The sequence below is a fragment of the Pongo pygmaeus genome, chromosome 11 (genome assembly GCF_028885625.2).
Source record: "Pongo pygmaeus isolate AG05252 chromosome 11, NHGRI_mPonPyg2-v2.0_pri, whole genome shotgun sequence".
In the NCBI taxonomy this organism is placed as follows: domain Eukaryota; kingdom Metazoa; phylum Chordata; class Mammalia; order Primates; family Hominidae; genus Pongo; species Pongo pygmaeus.
Genome location: NC_072384.2, coordinates 99,639,544 through 99,658,559, shown reverse-complemented (window position 1 = coordinate 99,658,559; position 19,016 = coordinate 99,639,544). Strand labels below are relative to the sequence as shown.

General features: G+C 40.7%; 1 protein-coding gene across 1 annotated transcript in view; it reads left to right on the top strand.

Annotated features, from left to right (window-relative positions):
• Nucleotides 1-19,016, top strand: part of LOC129031592 (uncharacterized) — a 59,686-nt gene that overhangs the window by 9,603 nt on the left and 31,067 nt on the right. Inside the window, exon 5 of the mRNA XM_063648224.1 lies at nucleotides 1,561-1,748. Within this exon, the coding sequence (XP_063504294.1) occupies nucleotides 1,561-1,748 (188 nt within the window). The remainder of the gene's footprint in view (nucleotides 1-1,560; nucleotides 1,749-19,016) is intronic.

Below are 19,016 nucleotides of genomic sequence, written 5' to 3'. Positions count from 1 at the left end.
GAAAGCTTGGGAATTCTTTCAAGGGAAGCACAGATCGGAGTGCAGGTCTTGGAAAGTAAGTAAAGGAGGAAATAGTTTTAAAATATTTTAATATGTTTATCTGCATATTTTTGGTCTACCCATAATGTTCTGAGAATTTAAATGGTTTAAGAAAATCACTTCTAAAAATAAGAAATATTGTTTTTTGTGGAACAGTTTAGCCCTTCAGACTCCTCTCACTCCTTCTGCTATCAATTTTCTTAGTGATTTTTACCTGTATTTGCCTCGATTTCCATCCCATAAAATTGTCATAAATGATTACTATTCTAATCAATGCTGCTGGAGAAAGGCAGCAAAGGCAGAATTTACAGATGTACAATTAAATTCTAATCTTTGACCTGCCATTAATTAACCAGCCAGCTATGGGCTTCCAGCAAGTTGCTGAATTCCCTGTGCCTCAGTTTCCCATAATGTAATAAACTAATAAATAATTGAAATGAATTAAAATGAAATTCACTTTGATTTAAGTAAAGTAAATGAAACGTCCATTAAGGACTTTTCCATTTTTAAAATCTCTTATTTGTGTGATTACTTCATTGTCCTTCCTGAAGTGAACATTTATGATTATGTCTTTAATGTTGATTTTTTTGTTCAGTTTTCTAATTTTACTGTGGGGACTAGTTTGTTCCATGGAACTTGGTGTCATAAGTCTGATTTGAATCTGTTACATTTTTAGAACACAGAAGTTTCAAGTGTGTGTGTGTTTCATTGGGTAGCTGTAGACTTGTTACTTTTATCCCATGGGTTTGGATTTTTTTAAAAATATAAACATTGTTTCTATTATTACTACCAATAAAAATATGTAAAATAGAGATTTATATTTTCACAGTCATCTTGTCAGCTGAGTTTGCAGGAATTTTGGTTCAGTGCACGTATTTGTCAGTTGCACTGAGGCAGGCAATGCACTTGGCGTCTAGAGGGTGAGGAGGGGTGGGTGGGGATGGGTGAGGGTGAGGAGTTTGAGGGGAATAAGAGGAGGTCTCTAATTACACCAAGTTCTTGACACACCAAGGGGAGTGATTAATGCTTTCAGAGGTGTTACAATTTAGTGTTTATTTGAATGTATTAAAGTTTGCTTTGCTTTAAAATTCATCACATTTACACTTTGAAAACAGGACTACTGAGGTTTTTTTTAATGTCAAATTCCATTTTGTTTTTCCTCTATTGACCAAATTGAAATGATCGGGACCTATGCCTCAGGCTCGCGTCACTTCAAAGTAGCCTTTGAAGGACATTTAAAAGATTCTCACACCGACTTAGAGCAATCTCTGAGAATAGCTGTGTAGCTCAACGAACCAGTGAGAGCGGCCTGAGGACTAAGGGGAAAGTGTTTGGAACGTGCTTTCGAGGTTGCCGTTGCTCAGCGCAAGGCAGGGCGTGCGCGTAGCGCGGCAAGGGGGACTAAAGGGACCGGCCGTGAGCGGGCGGTGTGCGCGCCGGGGGCTCTCGAGAGGCGCGGTGGGAGGCGGTCTTGTCTCCAATCGCAGCCACCAAATTGCTGCTCCCTCCCTCCGCTCCCAGCACTGGGCTGGCCCCACGGAGGAGGCTCATCAGCGGTCCCCGTGGGGTAGGCCCCTCAGGCAGTTCGCTGTGGTCACCTCCCAAGTTCTCCAACCCCCTGACACATCTGCTTTCCCGAGTGACAAATTAAAACGTCTGAAGCGGCCGGAGCCCGCTGCTGCCAGCGCACATGGCCGACATGTGAAGCTGTGGGATTCCCGAGTTTTGACGCATTCCATTTAGGACACAGGGACAGCAGTGTTTAGCAGTTGACACAAGAGGGGTTTCTACTGCCTGCCAGGCAGCTAAAAGGCTGCAAGAAATCTTTTGTGGGTTCCCTGAACGCTTTGAATTCTTCTAGCCGGCCTGACAGCCCTCCACTAGCACTCTGGAAAAGACTGCAGTGTTCTTCTAACACTGGGCGAGCCTTCATTATGAGGGTGAATGGGATCCCAGGAAGACTTGAAGTGGGGGAGACGATAAACGCCAAGAAAGCGAATTCTGTCTAACGCCGTGCTGCAAAAAAAGCAGCAGAAGCACCAGCAGACAGGATCCCACATCCGTCCCTCAAGATTCAAGGGGTGAAGGGAGCCGCAGGATCTCAAGTGGATCTTAACTCTCTCTGCCCCCCACACCTCACCCACCTCTCCCCTCCCCAGCTCCCTTCTGCCCCTGCAGGGTTTGTGTTCAACATCAAATTAAGTGTTCATGACAGCTAACCACAAGTTATTAAATGTGATTCACTGCCACATTGCTGGGCCTTCACTGGTGGTGCAGAATAACCACTTAGACAAACCATTTGATTCATGGCATTGATACAAAGACTCTTTCAGAAGAGAGAGGCCTTCTCAGGCCTTTAGCTGAAAATTGTTTTATTTCCGTTATTCTCTTAAACAGGTCAGTGAGCTGAATTAAACCCCAAATCCTTTCTAACTGCTTAGCTGTGAAGTCTTTAAGATATTACAGAGCTTGTGAGAAGTGGCTGCAGATTGCCAAGTCAGCGGAAATTTAAGAAATCAGTGTCAAAAACGAACTTGTGTTTGACAAGTAAGACAAACGATCTGCAGCCAGTACGAAGGGTGGCAATCTTCTAGTGTTTAATGCTCTTAATAATTAGGTTTCCTATCATAGAAAGGCATTATTATTTTTGAATAACTCCCTGCTGTGAGAGAGAGTTGATGAAATAGTGATTGTTGCTTTTCTTGCGTTTAAATTTCTCCTGGTTCATGCTTGGAGACAGTGAAGAATGAAAGACAAATGATCTTTCAAGCATCAGACACTCGGTTTTCTTTTTCTTTCTTTCTTTCTCTCTTTCTTTCTTTCTCTTTCTCTTTCTGTCCTTCTTTCTTTCTCTTTCTCTTTCTGTCCTTCTTTCTTTCTTTCTTTCTCTCCTTCCTTCCTTCCTTCTTTCTCTCTTTCCTAATTCATTTTTTTTGTTTGTTTGTTTTTGAGTCATGGTCTCACTCTGTTGCCCAGGCTGGAATCCAGTGGCAATATCATGGCTCCCTGTAGCCTGGACCTCTCCACTGTTTTTCTATTCAATCATTCCAAGCCCTGGTGTAATGTTGGCTTGTTGTGAGTGTCGCTGCCCTCTCCTGGGTGGAGTATGACATTTACTGCGGTGTTAGGTTTTGCCTGTGCTAAGCCAATGGGATTTAAAGATTTAGAAGGTCCTAAAACAGGAAGCTGAATGGTCTTTGTTCAAAATTGGCTGGGCTGTGTGTTCTTCCTGATGATGCCACGGACAATTCCTGGATAAAAGTACTTTGGCCTGTGCTCTCTGCAGCGCACGGATGTGGAGGCTTACCATCTGTTTATAAATGGCATCCAGAGCTGATAGATTGTTGAGGTATCCCAAGCTTATTGAATTTAAAGGGGGTACCAAGTTTGTGTGGGATAAATTCAGATCTAAGTTATCATCACTCTGCCAACAGCATGTAATTCATTTTCTTATTACCAACATAGTCTATTAGAAAATAAGTTAGCTATGTAACAAACTGAAGTCTAAGAAAATATCCATATTAGGAAACCTAGTTCGATGATTAAATTAAGCAAGGATTACTTTGGCGTGAATAATTCCACAATCTGCTTTTCTGTCCTGAAAAATGAGTTTAGCAAGGCATGGCTGTGCCTGTAATATTTAACAGCTTTATTTTCAGGGTTTTGAGTTATTTCCTATCAGTCTTCCAAACATCTTGGTTTAATGTCAGCTAATGTCACCTTCACTATCATTTATGAAATTTACAGAATTGTTTCGAGTCAAACAAATGTCTTACTAAAGGGGCCATATCCAGTGTAATACATGTTTATTTGTGTATTCATTTATTTATTCAGCATATATTGAGTGCTTCTTCAGTGAAAGTTATCTTAAAGTAAATCAAAAGCATTTGGTCATTAGGATGTCATTTAAGGTAATAGTAGAAATGTAATAAAAGCCCAATTCACCAAGATACATGAAGTTAAAGTAAAAGCAAGTTTTCTGTTTAACCCATGATCAAGCCAGCGACACTTTTTGTTTCATTTCTTACTGAAAAATCTAAGTGGATGACTCCCTTCTTCTCCCTTTTGGATAGGATGGAGGGAAAGAATCAAATCTTTGGTGACTCAGTATATGGCTAAATTACCACCCTTTTTAAAAAAGTAATGTTTGTTTTATTACATTTAATACACATGTGCCCAGTATGTATGCTGAAAATGTTTTGTTGGCTTTGTTGTTGTTTTAGCTAACACTGACCTGTTTCTTTGATTTTTGATTTGTTTCCTCAAATACAGAACAAGAAGTAAACCCTAGATAATGGAGGATTTGGATTACAATTAATCAGTGTTTTAATATAATTTAATAAAAGATGTCATGTTGCCCGCAAGAGTTAAGGTGGTCTTTACTCAGAAAGCAGTGTTACTCATTAATAAAAGTGATTGAAAAACAAAGGAATAATTGAGATATTTTTTTTACTTCAAACTATATATTAAAATGGTCACACTGATGGCTTTTTAACTTGCAACTTTTTGCACGCCTACAAATATCTGATATAATCTACTAAATTGGCAGGATCACAGAGAAGGTTTAAAGTTCACCAAGAAACATTTTGCCACATGATATAAAGGAAATAAAGCCCTAGAGTTCAAAATTAGCCAACACATATGATAATTAATGGATGAGTATTGGAGGAGTAAGAAACTTGGAGAGAACATGAAATTAAAAAAAAAACCTCTAATGTAAATTGGCAAAATTTGCAGTATTTTATGATTCATGATAGATCCATTTGAGTGTATAAGTAGATTTTGAAAGTCAGTACTTGTCTAGGATGGCAAATGTATTCAACACGTATTTATTTAATCTAATCCCTACTATGTGTCATTCTCTCTACTGGATGCCAGCATTGAACAGTGAACAAGATAACTTTCATATACACTGTGCCCTACATTGGAGAAACTATTAAAAAAAACCTCAGTTCTCATAAAGTATGATAAACGCTGTTCATTCATTCCACTATTAATTATTTAATAAGAGCCTAGTATGAACTGGGAAGGAAAAGGGGAACCATCTAGCAGAGCTCTTAGTCTGAGACACGGTAGGAACCACACAAGCTCCCAATAAAGAATAAAAGAGTTGGCTGGGCGCGGTGCTCACGCCTGTAATCCCAGCACTTTGGGAGGCCGACGCGGGCGGATTACGAGGTCAGGAGATTGAGACCATCCTGGCTAACGCAGTGAAACCCCGTCTCTACTAAAAATACAAAAAAATTAGCCGGGCGTGGTGGCGGGCGCCTGTAGTTGCAGCTACTCCGGAGGCTGAGGCAGGAGAATGGCGTGAACCCGGGAGGAGGAGCTTGCAGTGAGCCGAGATGGCGCCACTGCACTCCAGCCTGGGCCACAGAGCGAGCGAGACTCCGTCTCAAAAAAAAAAAAAAAAAAAAAAACAGAATAAAAGAGTTAGGAAGAGGCAATAGGTATGTAGGTAGAAGAAACTGAATGCACAAGGGGCTGATTGAGAAGGCATAAAAGAGTTTGGTAAAAGCTCTTGCAGAAGGAAGGAGGGTAGGGGGAAATAAAGCTGGAGATGCAATAACAGCCAATTGACTGAGCATATAAACAAGCCAAGCATCTCACAACAACCCTTTGAGGTATGTACCATTATTATCCCCATTGTAGAGATGAGGAAATTAAGTCAGCAAGATCACACATCTAGAAAGTGCAGAGCCAAGATTTGAACCCAGTAGTCTGTGAGTATAGGCTCCACTTTTCATTGCTTCATGAGGCTGTGAACATGCAATGTAGTCTTGACAATAAGGAACTTGGTCTTTAGGCTAAGGACAAATGGAAGCCCTCGAAGCATTCCACTAGGGAATGAAATACTCCCATTTGCCTTTTAGACGGATCATTCTGACAGCAAGTGGAAAATGGATTGGAAAGGAACTATGTGAAGTCATTGATTTGAGGCTATTGCAGTGGCCCAAGTGGAGAGATTCTAGAGGCCAGAACTAGGATGTAAAAAGAGGGATGGGGAAAAGTAAGAGTTTAAAAGATGTTTAGGAGATAGAAATAAGACTTAGTAAGGAACTAGATGTCAGGACAGGGTGGGTGGGGTATCAAAAAGAGTTCCTGTGTTTCAGGCTGGGGCCACTAGATGGAATTTGGTGCTGTTGACTAAGTTGGGAACACAGAAGGTAGACAAGCTCTAGGAGCGTATGAGATGAATTTAGGGTGGGACGTTTTGTGTTTAAGATTCCTTCGAAACCTCTAAGTGGAGATCTTTGAGACCTTTGAGACCTTCAGCTACATACTAGAGCTTTGACAGCTCTAACATCTCAGGAGAGAGGCCTGGGTTGGCTGCGTAATTTAATCAACTTTAGCACATAGAAATAGGGGAAAACATTCACATGCAATGATAGAAGACTATGCCCCTCTTCCTTCTCTCTGCACCCCTTCACAGCAATTCATTGTATTTGCTGTTGTCTACTTGTTCTTCCTCCATCCTGTCTCTCATTTCCCTTTTCTTTTTTTTTTTTTTTTTTTTGAGATGGAGTCTCCCTCTGTTGCCCAGGCTGGAGTGCAGTGGCACTATCTCGGCTCACTGCAACCTCCACCTCCTAGGTTCAAGTGATTCTCATGCCTCAGCCTCCCAAGTAGCTGGGATTACAGACATGCACCACCAGGCCTAGCTAATTTTTTTTGTATTTCTAGTAGAGGCAGGGTTTTGCCATGTTGGCCAGGCTGGTCTTGAACTCCTGGCCTCAGGTGATCCACCTGCCTCGGCCTCCCAAAATGCTGGAATTACAGGCATGAGCCATCATTCCCAGACTCATTTTCCTCTTCTCACAAAAGAGTTGAAAGTGAGAGAAGGGAAGTGAGCCCTTATCAACTCTTTCAGATCTTTTGCCCCGTACTTCCTCTTTTTCTCCTCCTCCTCCTGATTCCATTTTCTACTAACAATGTAGCTGTCTATCAGTCTTTTAGGCCACAGAACCAGGAGACATCTCCGAATCCTCTCCACACTATACCAATCACCCACTGTGTCCTAGGAGTCCCCAGGAAGAGTGGCAGATCAGGGCCGCACGGCTAAGTTACTCTCTCTTCTCCCATCTGAAAGACCTTTTTGTTTGCAATCAGATTCATCTTTCTAAAGAGCAAAACAAATAAAATCATTCTCTTGCTTGAAGAAACTCAGGAGTTTCCAGTGACATTCAACACGTAGTCCAAAGATCCTTAGGGAAAGAAGGGGAGGGATCTAAATGTGCTGAGAACCTTTTATGTGGCCAAGTGCTTTATGGACTGATTCAGTCAGTGTCCTAACAGGAAAGAGGTGGCACACTGAAATTAGGATAAATGAAAGATTTTATTTGCAAAGGAGTGATTTCGGAGGTGTGGGTGTAGGGAAGGAAAACCACAAGGGATAGTGCAGTAACTAGGGGAGGGAGTAGTAAGACTAAGGGAATGTTAAAAACAAAAAAACAACAAAAACCCCCTAGATATTTCCAAATTATTTCCTAGTAAGTTGTATCAATTTACAGTCTCATCAGTAATTTTGAAAAGTGTCCATTTCCTCACATATTTGCCAGCATCAAATGCTTTCAATCATTTTAATTTTTGCCAACTGAGTGAGCTGGAAGATTAAGAAATCTCGTTGTTTTAATTGTATTTTCATGACTAATAGAAAAGAGAAACATCTCTCTGTATGTTTATTTGCCATTTGTATTTTTATAAATGAAAACTGAAGTTAAATAATTTTTCCAATATCACGCCAGTAGAGTGGCAAAATCAGACCCAAGAGTCAAACATAAATCCATCTACTCTTTAGCCTCTTCTATTTCCACCACACTATCTCTTTTCTGTGGTATGCCTTTCCATATAAGACCTTTCATATTCTGACCTTTAACTAACTTTCTATGTTTACCTTCCCTCTCTCCCTAACTCACCTGTAATTCTAACTTGTCCTTGAACATATCATACCCTTTGAGACTTTGTTAGTTTGCACGTTTCTCCCCAGCATTTTCCACACTTGGTAAGCCTCCATTCAGCCCTCAAACCCTGGATAAATCTTCCACTAAGAATTATTTCTTGACTTTTTGAATTAACCTCCCGAGCACTCCATTTGTTTATATACTGTGGTTCACGTCACATCACATTTTATTATGTTGTGATTACCTGTTACTCATCTGCCTCTTTCTCTGGACATAAGCTCTCTCCTCATGTTGTTTGCTTTGTTGTACATCTGTCTCTCCTGCACTTTGCTCAGTATGGGGCTGAGAGTGTCTTAGCTCAGGCTGCTGTAACAAAATACCATAGACTGTATGGCTTAAACAATATAAATTTATTTCTCACAGTTCTGGAGGCTGGGAAGTCCAAGACTAAGGTGCCAGAAGATTCAGTTCCTGGTGAGGGCTCCCTTCCTGGCTTGTAGACGGCCACCTTCTTACTGTATCCTCACCTGGTAGAAAGCAAAAGGGATCTCTCCTGTCTCTTCTTATCAGGGCACTAAACCCAGCATGAGGGCTCCATCCTCATGACCTAATCGCCTCCCATAGGCCCCACCTCCAAATACCATTACATTGATGGTTAGGTCTTCAGCATATGAATTTTGGGTAATGCAAATCAGTTCTTAGCAATAAGTGATTGCTGAATAAATATCGAATTAAAGGTAAGAAGCTTTAAATTCCAAAGAAGAATAAAATAAGGAAAAAAATCAAATCTGTGAAAACATATTAACCTTCTACAAAATATGTAAAATGCTATGCCAGCCAGCTTGGGTTAGCAGCTTTCTGATCTTTTCTCCCCTAAGACAGCCAGTCTTCTGATTCTCATGGCTCCTTTGCACTTCCACCAGAGGGTGCCCAAGAGAAAGTAGAAGACATCTATACTCAGAGTTATCCACTGAAAAAATAAAGCTGGATTTTACTCCAAACTCTCTCAATGGAGTTTTGTTATCAGAGAACTTTCCAGTTTCTTGAACACTTATGAGCAGGGAAATTTCTCGTAACACTAAGTTTTGTACTGGATAAGTTTCTATCTCTTTGTCATTCTTTATTTTATTTTAGTTTATTATACTTTAAGTTTCAGGGTACGTGTGCACAATGTGCAGGTTAGTTACGTATGTATACATGTGCCATGCTGGTGTGCTGCACCCATTAACTCCTCATTTAGCATTAGGTATATCTCCTAATGCTATCCCTCCCCCTTCCCCCCACCCCACTACAGTCCCCAGAGTGTGATGTTCCCCTTCCTGTGTCCATGTGTTCTCATTGTTCAATTCCCACCTATGAGTGAGAACATGCGGTGTTTGCTTTTTTGTCCTTGCAATAGTTTACTGAGAATGATGATTTCCAATTTCATCCATGTCCCTATAAAGGACATGAACTCATCATTTTTTATGGCTGCATAGTATTCCATGGTATATATGTGCCACATTTTCTTAATCCAGTCTATCGTTGTTGGACATTTGGGTTGGTTCCAAGTCTTTGCTACTGTGAATAGTGCCACAATAAACATATGTGTGCATGTGTCTTTATAGCAGCATGATTTATAGTCCTTTGTGTATATACCCACTAATGGGATGTCTAGGTCAAATGGTGTTTCTAGTTCTAGATCCCTGAGGAATCGCCACACTGACTTCCACAATGGTTGAACTAGTTTACAGTCCCACCAACAGTGTAAAAGTGTTCCTATTTCTCCACATCCTCTCCAGCACCTGTTGTTTCCTGACTTTTTAATGATTGCCATTATAACTGGTGTGAGATGGTATCTCATTGTGGTTTTGATTTGCATTTCTCTGATGGCCAGTGATGATGAGCATTTTTTCATGTGTCTTTTGGCTGCATAAATGTCTTCTTTTGAGAAGTGTCTGTTCATATCCTCTGCCCACTTTTTGATGGGGTTGTTTAATTTGCTCCAAGCTTTAGAGGTTTAAAATAAGCTGAATTTTTCCTCTTCCCATGCATATTTCTAAGTCCTTCATTCATTTATTTCCAGACCATCCAGGATAATCATCTGTATTTGTTTCCTGTTGCTGTATAACAAACTGCCACACACTGGTGGCTTAAAACAGCACACATTTATTCCCTTTAGTTCTGCAGATAAGAAACCTAAAATCAAGATGTCAGCAGAGCACTGTTCCTTCTGGAGGCTTCAGAGAGATTTTGTTTCCTTGTATTATCAGTGTCCGAGGCTATCTGCATTCTCAGTTCCCGGCTTCTTCCTTGAAGAACTCCAGTCACTCACTCTATCATCATGTCTGCTACTACCAACTCTGATCCTCCCATCTTCCTCTTTATAAGGACTTGTGTAGTTACATTGCGCCCACCTGAATAATCCAAGATAACCTCCCCACTTCAAAAACTTAATCACATTGGCAAAATCTCTTTTGCTACATAAAATAGCCTATTCACAGGCTCTGGGGATTAGGACATGGACATCTGTGGGGGTCATTATTCAGCCTAAAGCTAATCTTAATTGCTGGCATTAATTGAGTGAATGCTATACAATGGGCACTACACAAAGCACTTTATATACTTTCCTTGGTTCACTTCACTTCGCTGCCACTCCTAAAGGTTGTTTTATTATTATCATCCTGTTTTACAGATGAGGAAACTGAGGCAAAGAATTGTTAAGCACATTCATTCGCTCACATAGGTGTATCAAAATCGAGACTGAGGTTCACGTTGATCTCAATCTTAAAATTATTGTACCATTTGCTCCCAAGACTGGATATTGTCATTGATAATTTGTTTCTTATAATTTGTATATTTTTACAAAAAGACTTTTACAGAAAGTCACAAGATGGCCAATCTACTCCCTCCTCTCTCTTCCTGGACAGCCTGTTCTCTTAAGCTGCCCCAGGCTTTCCAGACCAGAAAAATATTTAACAGATTCATTCACACTAAGGCACTAGAAGTTTAATCTGCCACCGGTCTCAGGAGTTTTTGCATTTTAAAGAAGGCTGGGAAGAAGGAAGGAAGAGAGAAAGCTGGAAGGAAGAAACTCAAGTGGGACATGCATTTAAACTTTGCTTTAAATAATAGATTATAAGCCTAGTATAAAAGGGGGCATATGATTTTGACCTAGGGGACTCAGAGCCCCTCAATCCTTGCTGGGTGGGAGTCCCAGCCCTAAGCCTCTTTGCTCTCAAGTCCTTTTCTCACTTCCTCTGCTCCTCCCTGTATTTTACAGAGCCTGTATCATCAGGGTCAGCCAGTGACAGCTACTGGTGGGAGGTTGAAAGGTAAGAGAAAAGGAGAAGCCAAAAGTATTTCTCCTCTGCCTAGGTCCACCCCTAACATTTACAGAGTCAGAGGTAAAAGGTCAAATGGAGATCCCATATCACATATCCAAATGTTTACAAGTTCCAAAACAAGCTAACAAATTGTTAAATAAAGCACATTCTATTCTCCTACCTCATCAACTGTACTTTCACATCAACTTGAAGGCTAGTTTGAGTTAGAATTCTTGGACTCTAGGAATTTCACACTCGGACATGGTGGTATGGAAAGAGTTAACCCTGGCTCCGGGCTCTGCCACCTGGTTCAGGCCTTGACCCCAACCCTGGCCTCTGCTTTGGCCTGGCCTCTGGCCTGCCACCCACTTGCTTCTTGTGACCTGTCATACACACATATAGACATCACTGTCACCACATCCAAGCTTTTTCCCCCTCCCCTCAAACACCTGCTCTGGGGCTCTTAGGCCATCTGAAATGAACACTGGAGGTGTGTCCCACTTGAGGAGAAGGCCAGAGGCCTGCACAGTCCCTGGGAGTGGGCTCAGGCCATTGGGATAGAGAGTCTCAGTGTGGGCTAGAAGGAGTCACACAGGCCCTGAAGCCATAGGCACCTCCCTGTAGCCCCAAGCATTCCTCAAGGGTGGAGGACCCAAAGCTGGAGCAGGACCACCGCAGGCTCGTATCACGTGCAGACCCGGGTAGGTGGCCTTGTTAGCCCTGGTCAAGGGGCCATACTGTCCCCTCTTTTTCTGCCTCAGAGGATATCTCAGCCAACTGTCTCCAGCTAGCTCTAGCTTCACCTTCTCCTCTGTGCCTCCAATCTAGGGGACCCCATGGCTTCCTGCTGTTTTTACCTCTGGGATTCCTAGGTGTCCCTTGTGGGCTTCTTGTTCTCTTCCAGCACCAGTGTAACCAATTCCCCATGTTAAACTTACTTTGCTTTAAATGCTCAGAGAAGCTTCTATTTTCTTGATTGGATACTAACTGTAAGGGCAGCACGTAATGAAGGATTTCACCTAGGGCCATTTGGGAAAGGGGTCAAGTCTTGGTGCACTTCCCTTTTGGCATAAGTGAACTTCAGAAGTTCCATGACACTGAGGGAAGTCTCTCCAATAAGGGAAGCCCCAATTGTCATCACCAATGCTAGCTTTCCAAAGATGTTTCTCAAGAAAAGGGAACAAACTTCCCTGCTGAAGTAGTCCATTTGAAATCTTAGGGAAAGAACCATCCCATCGCTAACCATTGCATTGCTCCCCTTGACCTTGACAATTATTCAGAATAGTTGCTTCTATATGCATGCTGCTCTTTTGCAGAACTTTATGAAAACCAGACTTTGTACAGTGTTCTAAGTTTTGCTGCATCAAAAAGAAGTTTAAATATTTTCATTTAATGTGGAAATATTTTTAGATGAGGAAGATGATTAAGTGTTGAAAATGTAGCGATTTGTTTGGCACAAAGAGAAAAGAAATATGAAGAATTTTTAATAAAAATCTGACCACAATGGTGTTGGAACACAATCTGTCTGAAATACAAGACAGATACTTTATCCCACAAGCTAAGCTGACTTTACTGATAGTTTTGGACAGTTACAGGTGTAATTTTAGCTACTAAAGGGAGCATAAATTGTGTTATAAGAATGCAATAGAAACAATGGGAAATGCAATTAAATTTTTAAAAGAAAAATTGAATATAAAGTTAGCAGAGCTAACACAAAGCATATTTTTGTAGCTTTTCACCAACAATGTATGTGAATTCAAGCTATTATGAAAATCAGATTTACTTTCAGGCTTCATATGTGAAGAGTGTGAAGGTTGTTTTTGCTATGAGTGCTAGCTGCAAACATTACATAAACCTTGCACCTAATAAAATTATTTTAGACATATTTGGTTTACATAATTTAATCCTTAAAGAAATACCAAAAAAAGAAAGAAAAAATGTTGATGGATCTGGACAGAGGCCTATGCCCAAAACCCTTGCTTCTCTATAGTCATTGAGGATGTTTCTCTTTTTTTTTTTTTTTTTTGCCTACGTGGCTTTAATTTACCATTCTGAGATGCAGTATGTGTGGAGAAAATATGTGGAGAAAAAGCTTTTATGTGCTTTTTCGATTAAAAAAAAAAATCAGTGCCACCAGCCCATGAGTGATCCTAAAATAACAAGGCAGTTATGTGTGTGTGTGTGTGTGTATGCTGAAAGGAAAACTTTGGGTAAGGAAATAGATTTAAGTTTCAAGTTTCCAAGGATCTATTTAAATGACAGCAAGGAAAAAAAATATTGTAAAAGTGATGAAAAATATCCCAGCAGTATCCTTTCAGAAAGCCATTTAACTTCTGGTGGTTTAAGTTGTGCAATGTAATTTCTACAGCCTTTGAAATATGTGGGCACCCTCACTGCTATTTACGTTCCCAATACTTGGAATCGAATGCTCCATTAGGGCTCTGAGAAGACAGGAGTTTCCAGAAGAGTTTGGTAATTGCCCATTCATTACTCAAAAACAATGACAGGGAATCATCATCTCTTTCCCTAAGTAACACTGGCATGTGGTGTAAGGCAGGCGCAGGAAGAGGCAGGAAACTGTCAGCTCTGAAGGCGTCTGCAGATCGGTTAGGAATATTGTGCGTGGACTTAATGTGTGCACTGAATTGAGCTATTACTCTGCTGCTTATGGAGGAGAAAGAGCTCTCTACACTGGTGTGCTGTTAACACATGCGGGCTGAGGCCTGGCCTCGCTGATGAGAAGGCTATCCCCACCTGTACCAAGGAAAGAAGCAACAACACACCTGTTCATTCTCTCTCTCTAAAAGTTTCCGTGGAGAGTGTCCTCTGTAACTTGAGCCTTGAGCGATATATATATATATATTTTTTTTTTTTTTTTTTTTTTTTTTTTTGAGACAGAATCTCTCTCTGTCACTGAGCCTGGAGTGCAGTGGCGTGATCTCGGCTCACTGCAACCTCTGCTTCCCAGGTTCAAGCGATTGTCCACCCAGGTTCAAGCGATTCTTCTCCCAGGTTCAAAGCGATTGCTCAGTCTCCCGAGTAGCTGGGATTACAGGCATGCACTACCATGCCTGGGTAATTTTTCACATTTTTAATAGAGATGAGGTTTCATCATGTTTCCAGGCTGATCTCCAACTCCTGGGCTCAAGCAATCTACCTGCCTCGGCCTCCCAAATTGGTGAGATTACAGGCATGAGCCACCATGCCTGGCCAACGTGAGCAATTTTATTGGCAGTCAGTGACAAAGTGCACTACCCAAGCTATATCTAATGACATAGTTATCATACCTCCAAGAATTGCCATGGAATTGCTGACTCTGTCCCAGTAGAATCACCTTGCTGATGTCCTTTCTGCTTTTAAATCCCAGCTGTGTGTGCCATGTCCAACTGTGTGCAGTAGCTTAAAATAGTATACATTTAAAAACACTATTATAGAGAGTTCTTAATTTTCATATCTCTGTGAAGGCTAGCAGGCAAACTCTCCATTTTACAGATGGTACAACTGAGGCTTTCTCTAGGTAACTGGTGCTAGGAGGAAACCTAAATTTCTTAGCTCCAGATGCAAAGCACTATTGTTTCTGTGGATTTGGCTTCTTGTCTCATTTACACTCTTGACCACCTCTGAATTACAGTAAAGTTTATCATTGTGTTAACAGAAAATACTTTTTTCTTTTTGTGTCCACAGAAAGGGTTTAACTTACTATTTTTTGAGTGACATTAAGAATTAGCAATGCAGAAAATGATTTCCCACACCCCCACTCCCTGCCATACTGCCTTTTTCCTGGCATTATGTCTCAAACTGAATAGATTTACGAAGTGAAGTGGAGAAGTGTGTTTTGTGGGAGTTACACTCTCCTCCAAATACTTCTAGGTTGTAGTGTTTTCCTCTGAAGTAGATAGCTAATACTTAACATGAGAGGAAAATATATTAAATATTATAATTAGTTTTTAAAAATATAAACAGAACCAAATCTTTAGCTCTTTGCAAAGTCTATGTTTTCTAATAAGCTTATTCCCCCATCTAGAGTTTCCCATCAGTGGGATAATTATACTCTTCCCATAGTGTAGACCCTAGTGTGTGGGTGGAGGGAGGTTGGGGTCTTCTACCTCGGACACACAGGGTGCTCATCAGATGTTTTCTGATAAGTTATTGTGCTGGGGAGGAAATCTCCCATGGCATTTTATTAAAGGTTCTGGCTACAGCCTGACAGTCACAGTCCTTTTGCCCTTTGCTGTGAAGATCAGTGAAGGCAGTTGTAAAATGACCCAGTCATCAGACAATTTCAAAGTTTACAGCATGAACAATTGCATCTGAAAAAAAACTGGCAGAATTTTACATGCATCATATCTTATACTCTTATCCACCCAAATGAAGTGCCTTTTAAATACACTTTAAAGGCTAGATACAGGATAATTTCTAAAGATCATATCCAGAAAATGGAGCCATAAAATAGCTCCATTTATGAGAGCTCATTGTGAAATAGATTTATATTTGTTGTGGGTCAAATAAAGGCCTGCCATCATAAGACCTCCTGCCTGGGGAAATAGGGTTAGCCTCTAAGAAGGGTGAGTCAGGCTGAAGGAGCTGCCTGTGTTTGAATATTTCTTCCCTCTGGCTCCACGTCCTTAATATTGTGCTTATACACAGCTTTGAATTTTTCTAAGTGTTAAATAAGAAATGAACAATGCCTGTGCTTGGTTTTGTCTCATAAAGGGTCCGAACAACATTAAGTGTGAGTGTTAAATTGTAGATTGATGTCCCCTCCTGTTAACCTCTGTGCTCTGTGGGTCCCAAGTGACTCTGCTGGCTTCCAGCATCCTCTGTGTTCATGTGGCTCATTGGGAAATCCCACTGTTTTCCTGCCAAAGGGTTTGTTACCTAGGTTTAATTTCTGTTTGGTATGAAAAGTATAGTTAACTTGTTTCTGTGGGCTTTTTTAGAGAGATATGTAAAACCAAAGTTAGAGCAATGGAAAACAAACATTTAAGAAAGCACATAATTAGGGGATACAAACTCAAACTGGGGGAGGCTGATTTCATAAAGGGGATAGGACTGTGTGTGGTCAAAGAAGAGGAAAGAGTGTGTGCATGATTCGCCTGCTTTTGGAGAGCTGCCCCCCTTAGAAGTGGAGTCCAAGGAGCTGGAAGGTTAAATGAAAACCTACAAATTGATAAGAACCAACAGTCTAAATGAATCTGATTCATAATTAAAATTGCAATTATTTTTTAGTTGCAAAAGCTCCAGTTATCCACAGGCTTCATAAAGTTACCAAATATCGCGATGCTAACTCACTCCTTAGGAACTTCTCACTGCAGGTCTACATGGAGATGTTTTCTTCTAAGAGTCAGAACAGCATTGTTACAGAACCACAGGAGACAGAGAGTGAGGGAAACGAACATTTAGCATGGTCCCTCTCCAAGAGGAAGAGATGAGAAAATTTAATAAAACAAAATATACCCACTCCCCAAAACATGGGACCGTATTATTTTTCGGAGGAAAGATGAAAGAACTACGATTCTCATAAAAGCCAGTATGGTGCTGAATTTGGGGGGGTACAATGAGGAAAGTTATTGCTGTGATATGGGTGGGTTTCTTTTATCTTTTTCTAGGTGCAAAGGCAGCAGTCATTTGAACGCCATCGAACAGCTTTCAGCTAACACAAAAGAGCAGACGGTTCCACTTATTTCTGAAATTAGATGCAATCATATCTGTGAATCACACAGCAGCAAACCACCGTAATCTGCATTACAATACATTATCCTGCCACGCTCCCTAACTGCAGTCTACCGCAGCAACAGAAACACTTTGCGGTGACCTGCACTGAGTCTGCCAAAAGCACCAAGCCACGCTAAGGCAGTAAAGCAACAAAAAAGAACTGCTTTCTGCTGCGAAAAAAGAGCAAATTATAACAAGAGTCAAGTCTCAGCTAATGCAAGACTAGCATCTTCTTGTTCACAGTTTGCATAATTAGATATCATGAATAGGTTTTTTATTGTTCTAAAAATACTCCTGCTTTGTTTAAATCAGCTATTTCCTTAACAGCATGACTTTGGTACCAGAATTAGTGAGGTAGTTAGGGCAGCAGCAGAGATAAGGTACTTTTAGTTAACATTTAGAAAAAAAAATCTATGGATGATATTCCCCCCTCTCTTAGTAACTGTCAAAAGAGTCCTAGGTTTCCAACACCGTATAACAGGAGAGGCGGCCCACTGGAATGGCCTCGTGAATTGGATCAGGGGTTTGAGGGTCAGAGGCACCCCAGGGTCCTAGAACTGACAAAACGAACTTTTATTACTTTCTTAAAATAAGACATTCAGAGCCACTACAAACCTCTTCAGGAATTAAAATGCTTAATACAGTGGGGCCCCGGGTAGCGGTACTTACACTTCAAATGATAACATTACTAAGTTCAAATCCAAGGGAAAAAAGTAAATTTTGTTTGTTTGTTTGTTTCACTGGTTTGAATCATACCAGCATTTCCCCCAACCTGGAAGAGTGAGGGGGTAGAGGGACATTTTACTGGGCTTCTTTATCTCCCACCGCTTTGCTGTTTTCCTTCTCATTCACTCATAGTCTGTGTGCTATAAAGAGTATCTTTCTTTCAAGGGAAGATATGGGTGCCAGGCTCTATCAGTAACTAGTCAAGCCATTAAAAACTTTATTTTCCTTTTTCCCCTTCAGCCTGTGAGCTTGAACAGCTGCAGCTAAGGAGCTATAGTAGCAGTGACCAGTTCCCTAGGGTCCATCTTGGTATCAAACACTGACAGGTCCCAGGAAGACAAGGTCACAGCAAAATTATATATTGAATTTTTCCAGCCCCCTAGAAGCCCAAGAACTGTTTGGAGAGACCTGGGGCCAGGCGAACTCCCAGCAGCACTGTCGCTCTTCTCACAGTCAGTAGCTGCAATTGGTCAAAGCAGTCCCCAGCAGAGACATTTGGAATTACTGTCTCTTGGTCTACGTAGGACAGTCCTGATGTTCAATTTGACAAAACACCGTAAAGAGAACCCAAAGGGCAAGGCTCATGCAATTCTTGCATATGCCTTACAATGCACTTTTAACCTTTGTTGTTTTTAATTTGCACTAATGATCTATAGGCTACCAGTGACTGTGACAAAGAAAATGGCACTGATGCTTTTATTTTACTTTAATGTAGGCATTAGATAAAATGCATTTACCCCCAATTATTGCATTTATATTGAAGTTCTTATTGCTAGTGAGATTTTTTCAGACCTGTGCATCATTTCTTTTTATAAAAGAAATAATATCCATCCTAATAATATTGTAATAAATGATGTATTGTGACTACTTCTGTTTCTGGTAGAAAAAGCCCCAAAGCCTCCTTACTATGGTTTCCAGACTGTGGTAGCCTGAGAGCTCAGTGAAATCATATAACTCATCCTTTCTCCTCATCAAAGTCATAGGAAAAATGGGAATACCATCTTGGGTCAGACCCTCGATGCATTTTTGATAGATAGGGGTGTCAGGGGTTATTTTCACAATATCACATCAAGATCACTAAATACATTCTCCAGGTAGTTCCATCTTCCCTTCACAATTTGAACTTGACATCCATGATCCCATCTAAATTAACAGGCTTCTCAAGTATTTGAGGTAACAAAGTTTTTAAGTTCACTTTTTAAGTTCACTATGAAACGTGAACTTCTTTTTACCTGATCTAAAACTACCATTTCCTAGATCTGCAGATTTAGGCTTAGGTAAATGAGTATTAATACTTTTCATGATTTCTTTAACTTTGATTAGTTTTTAT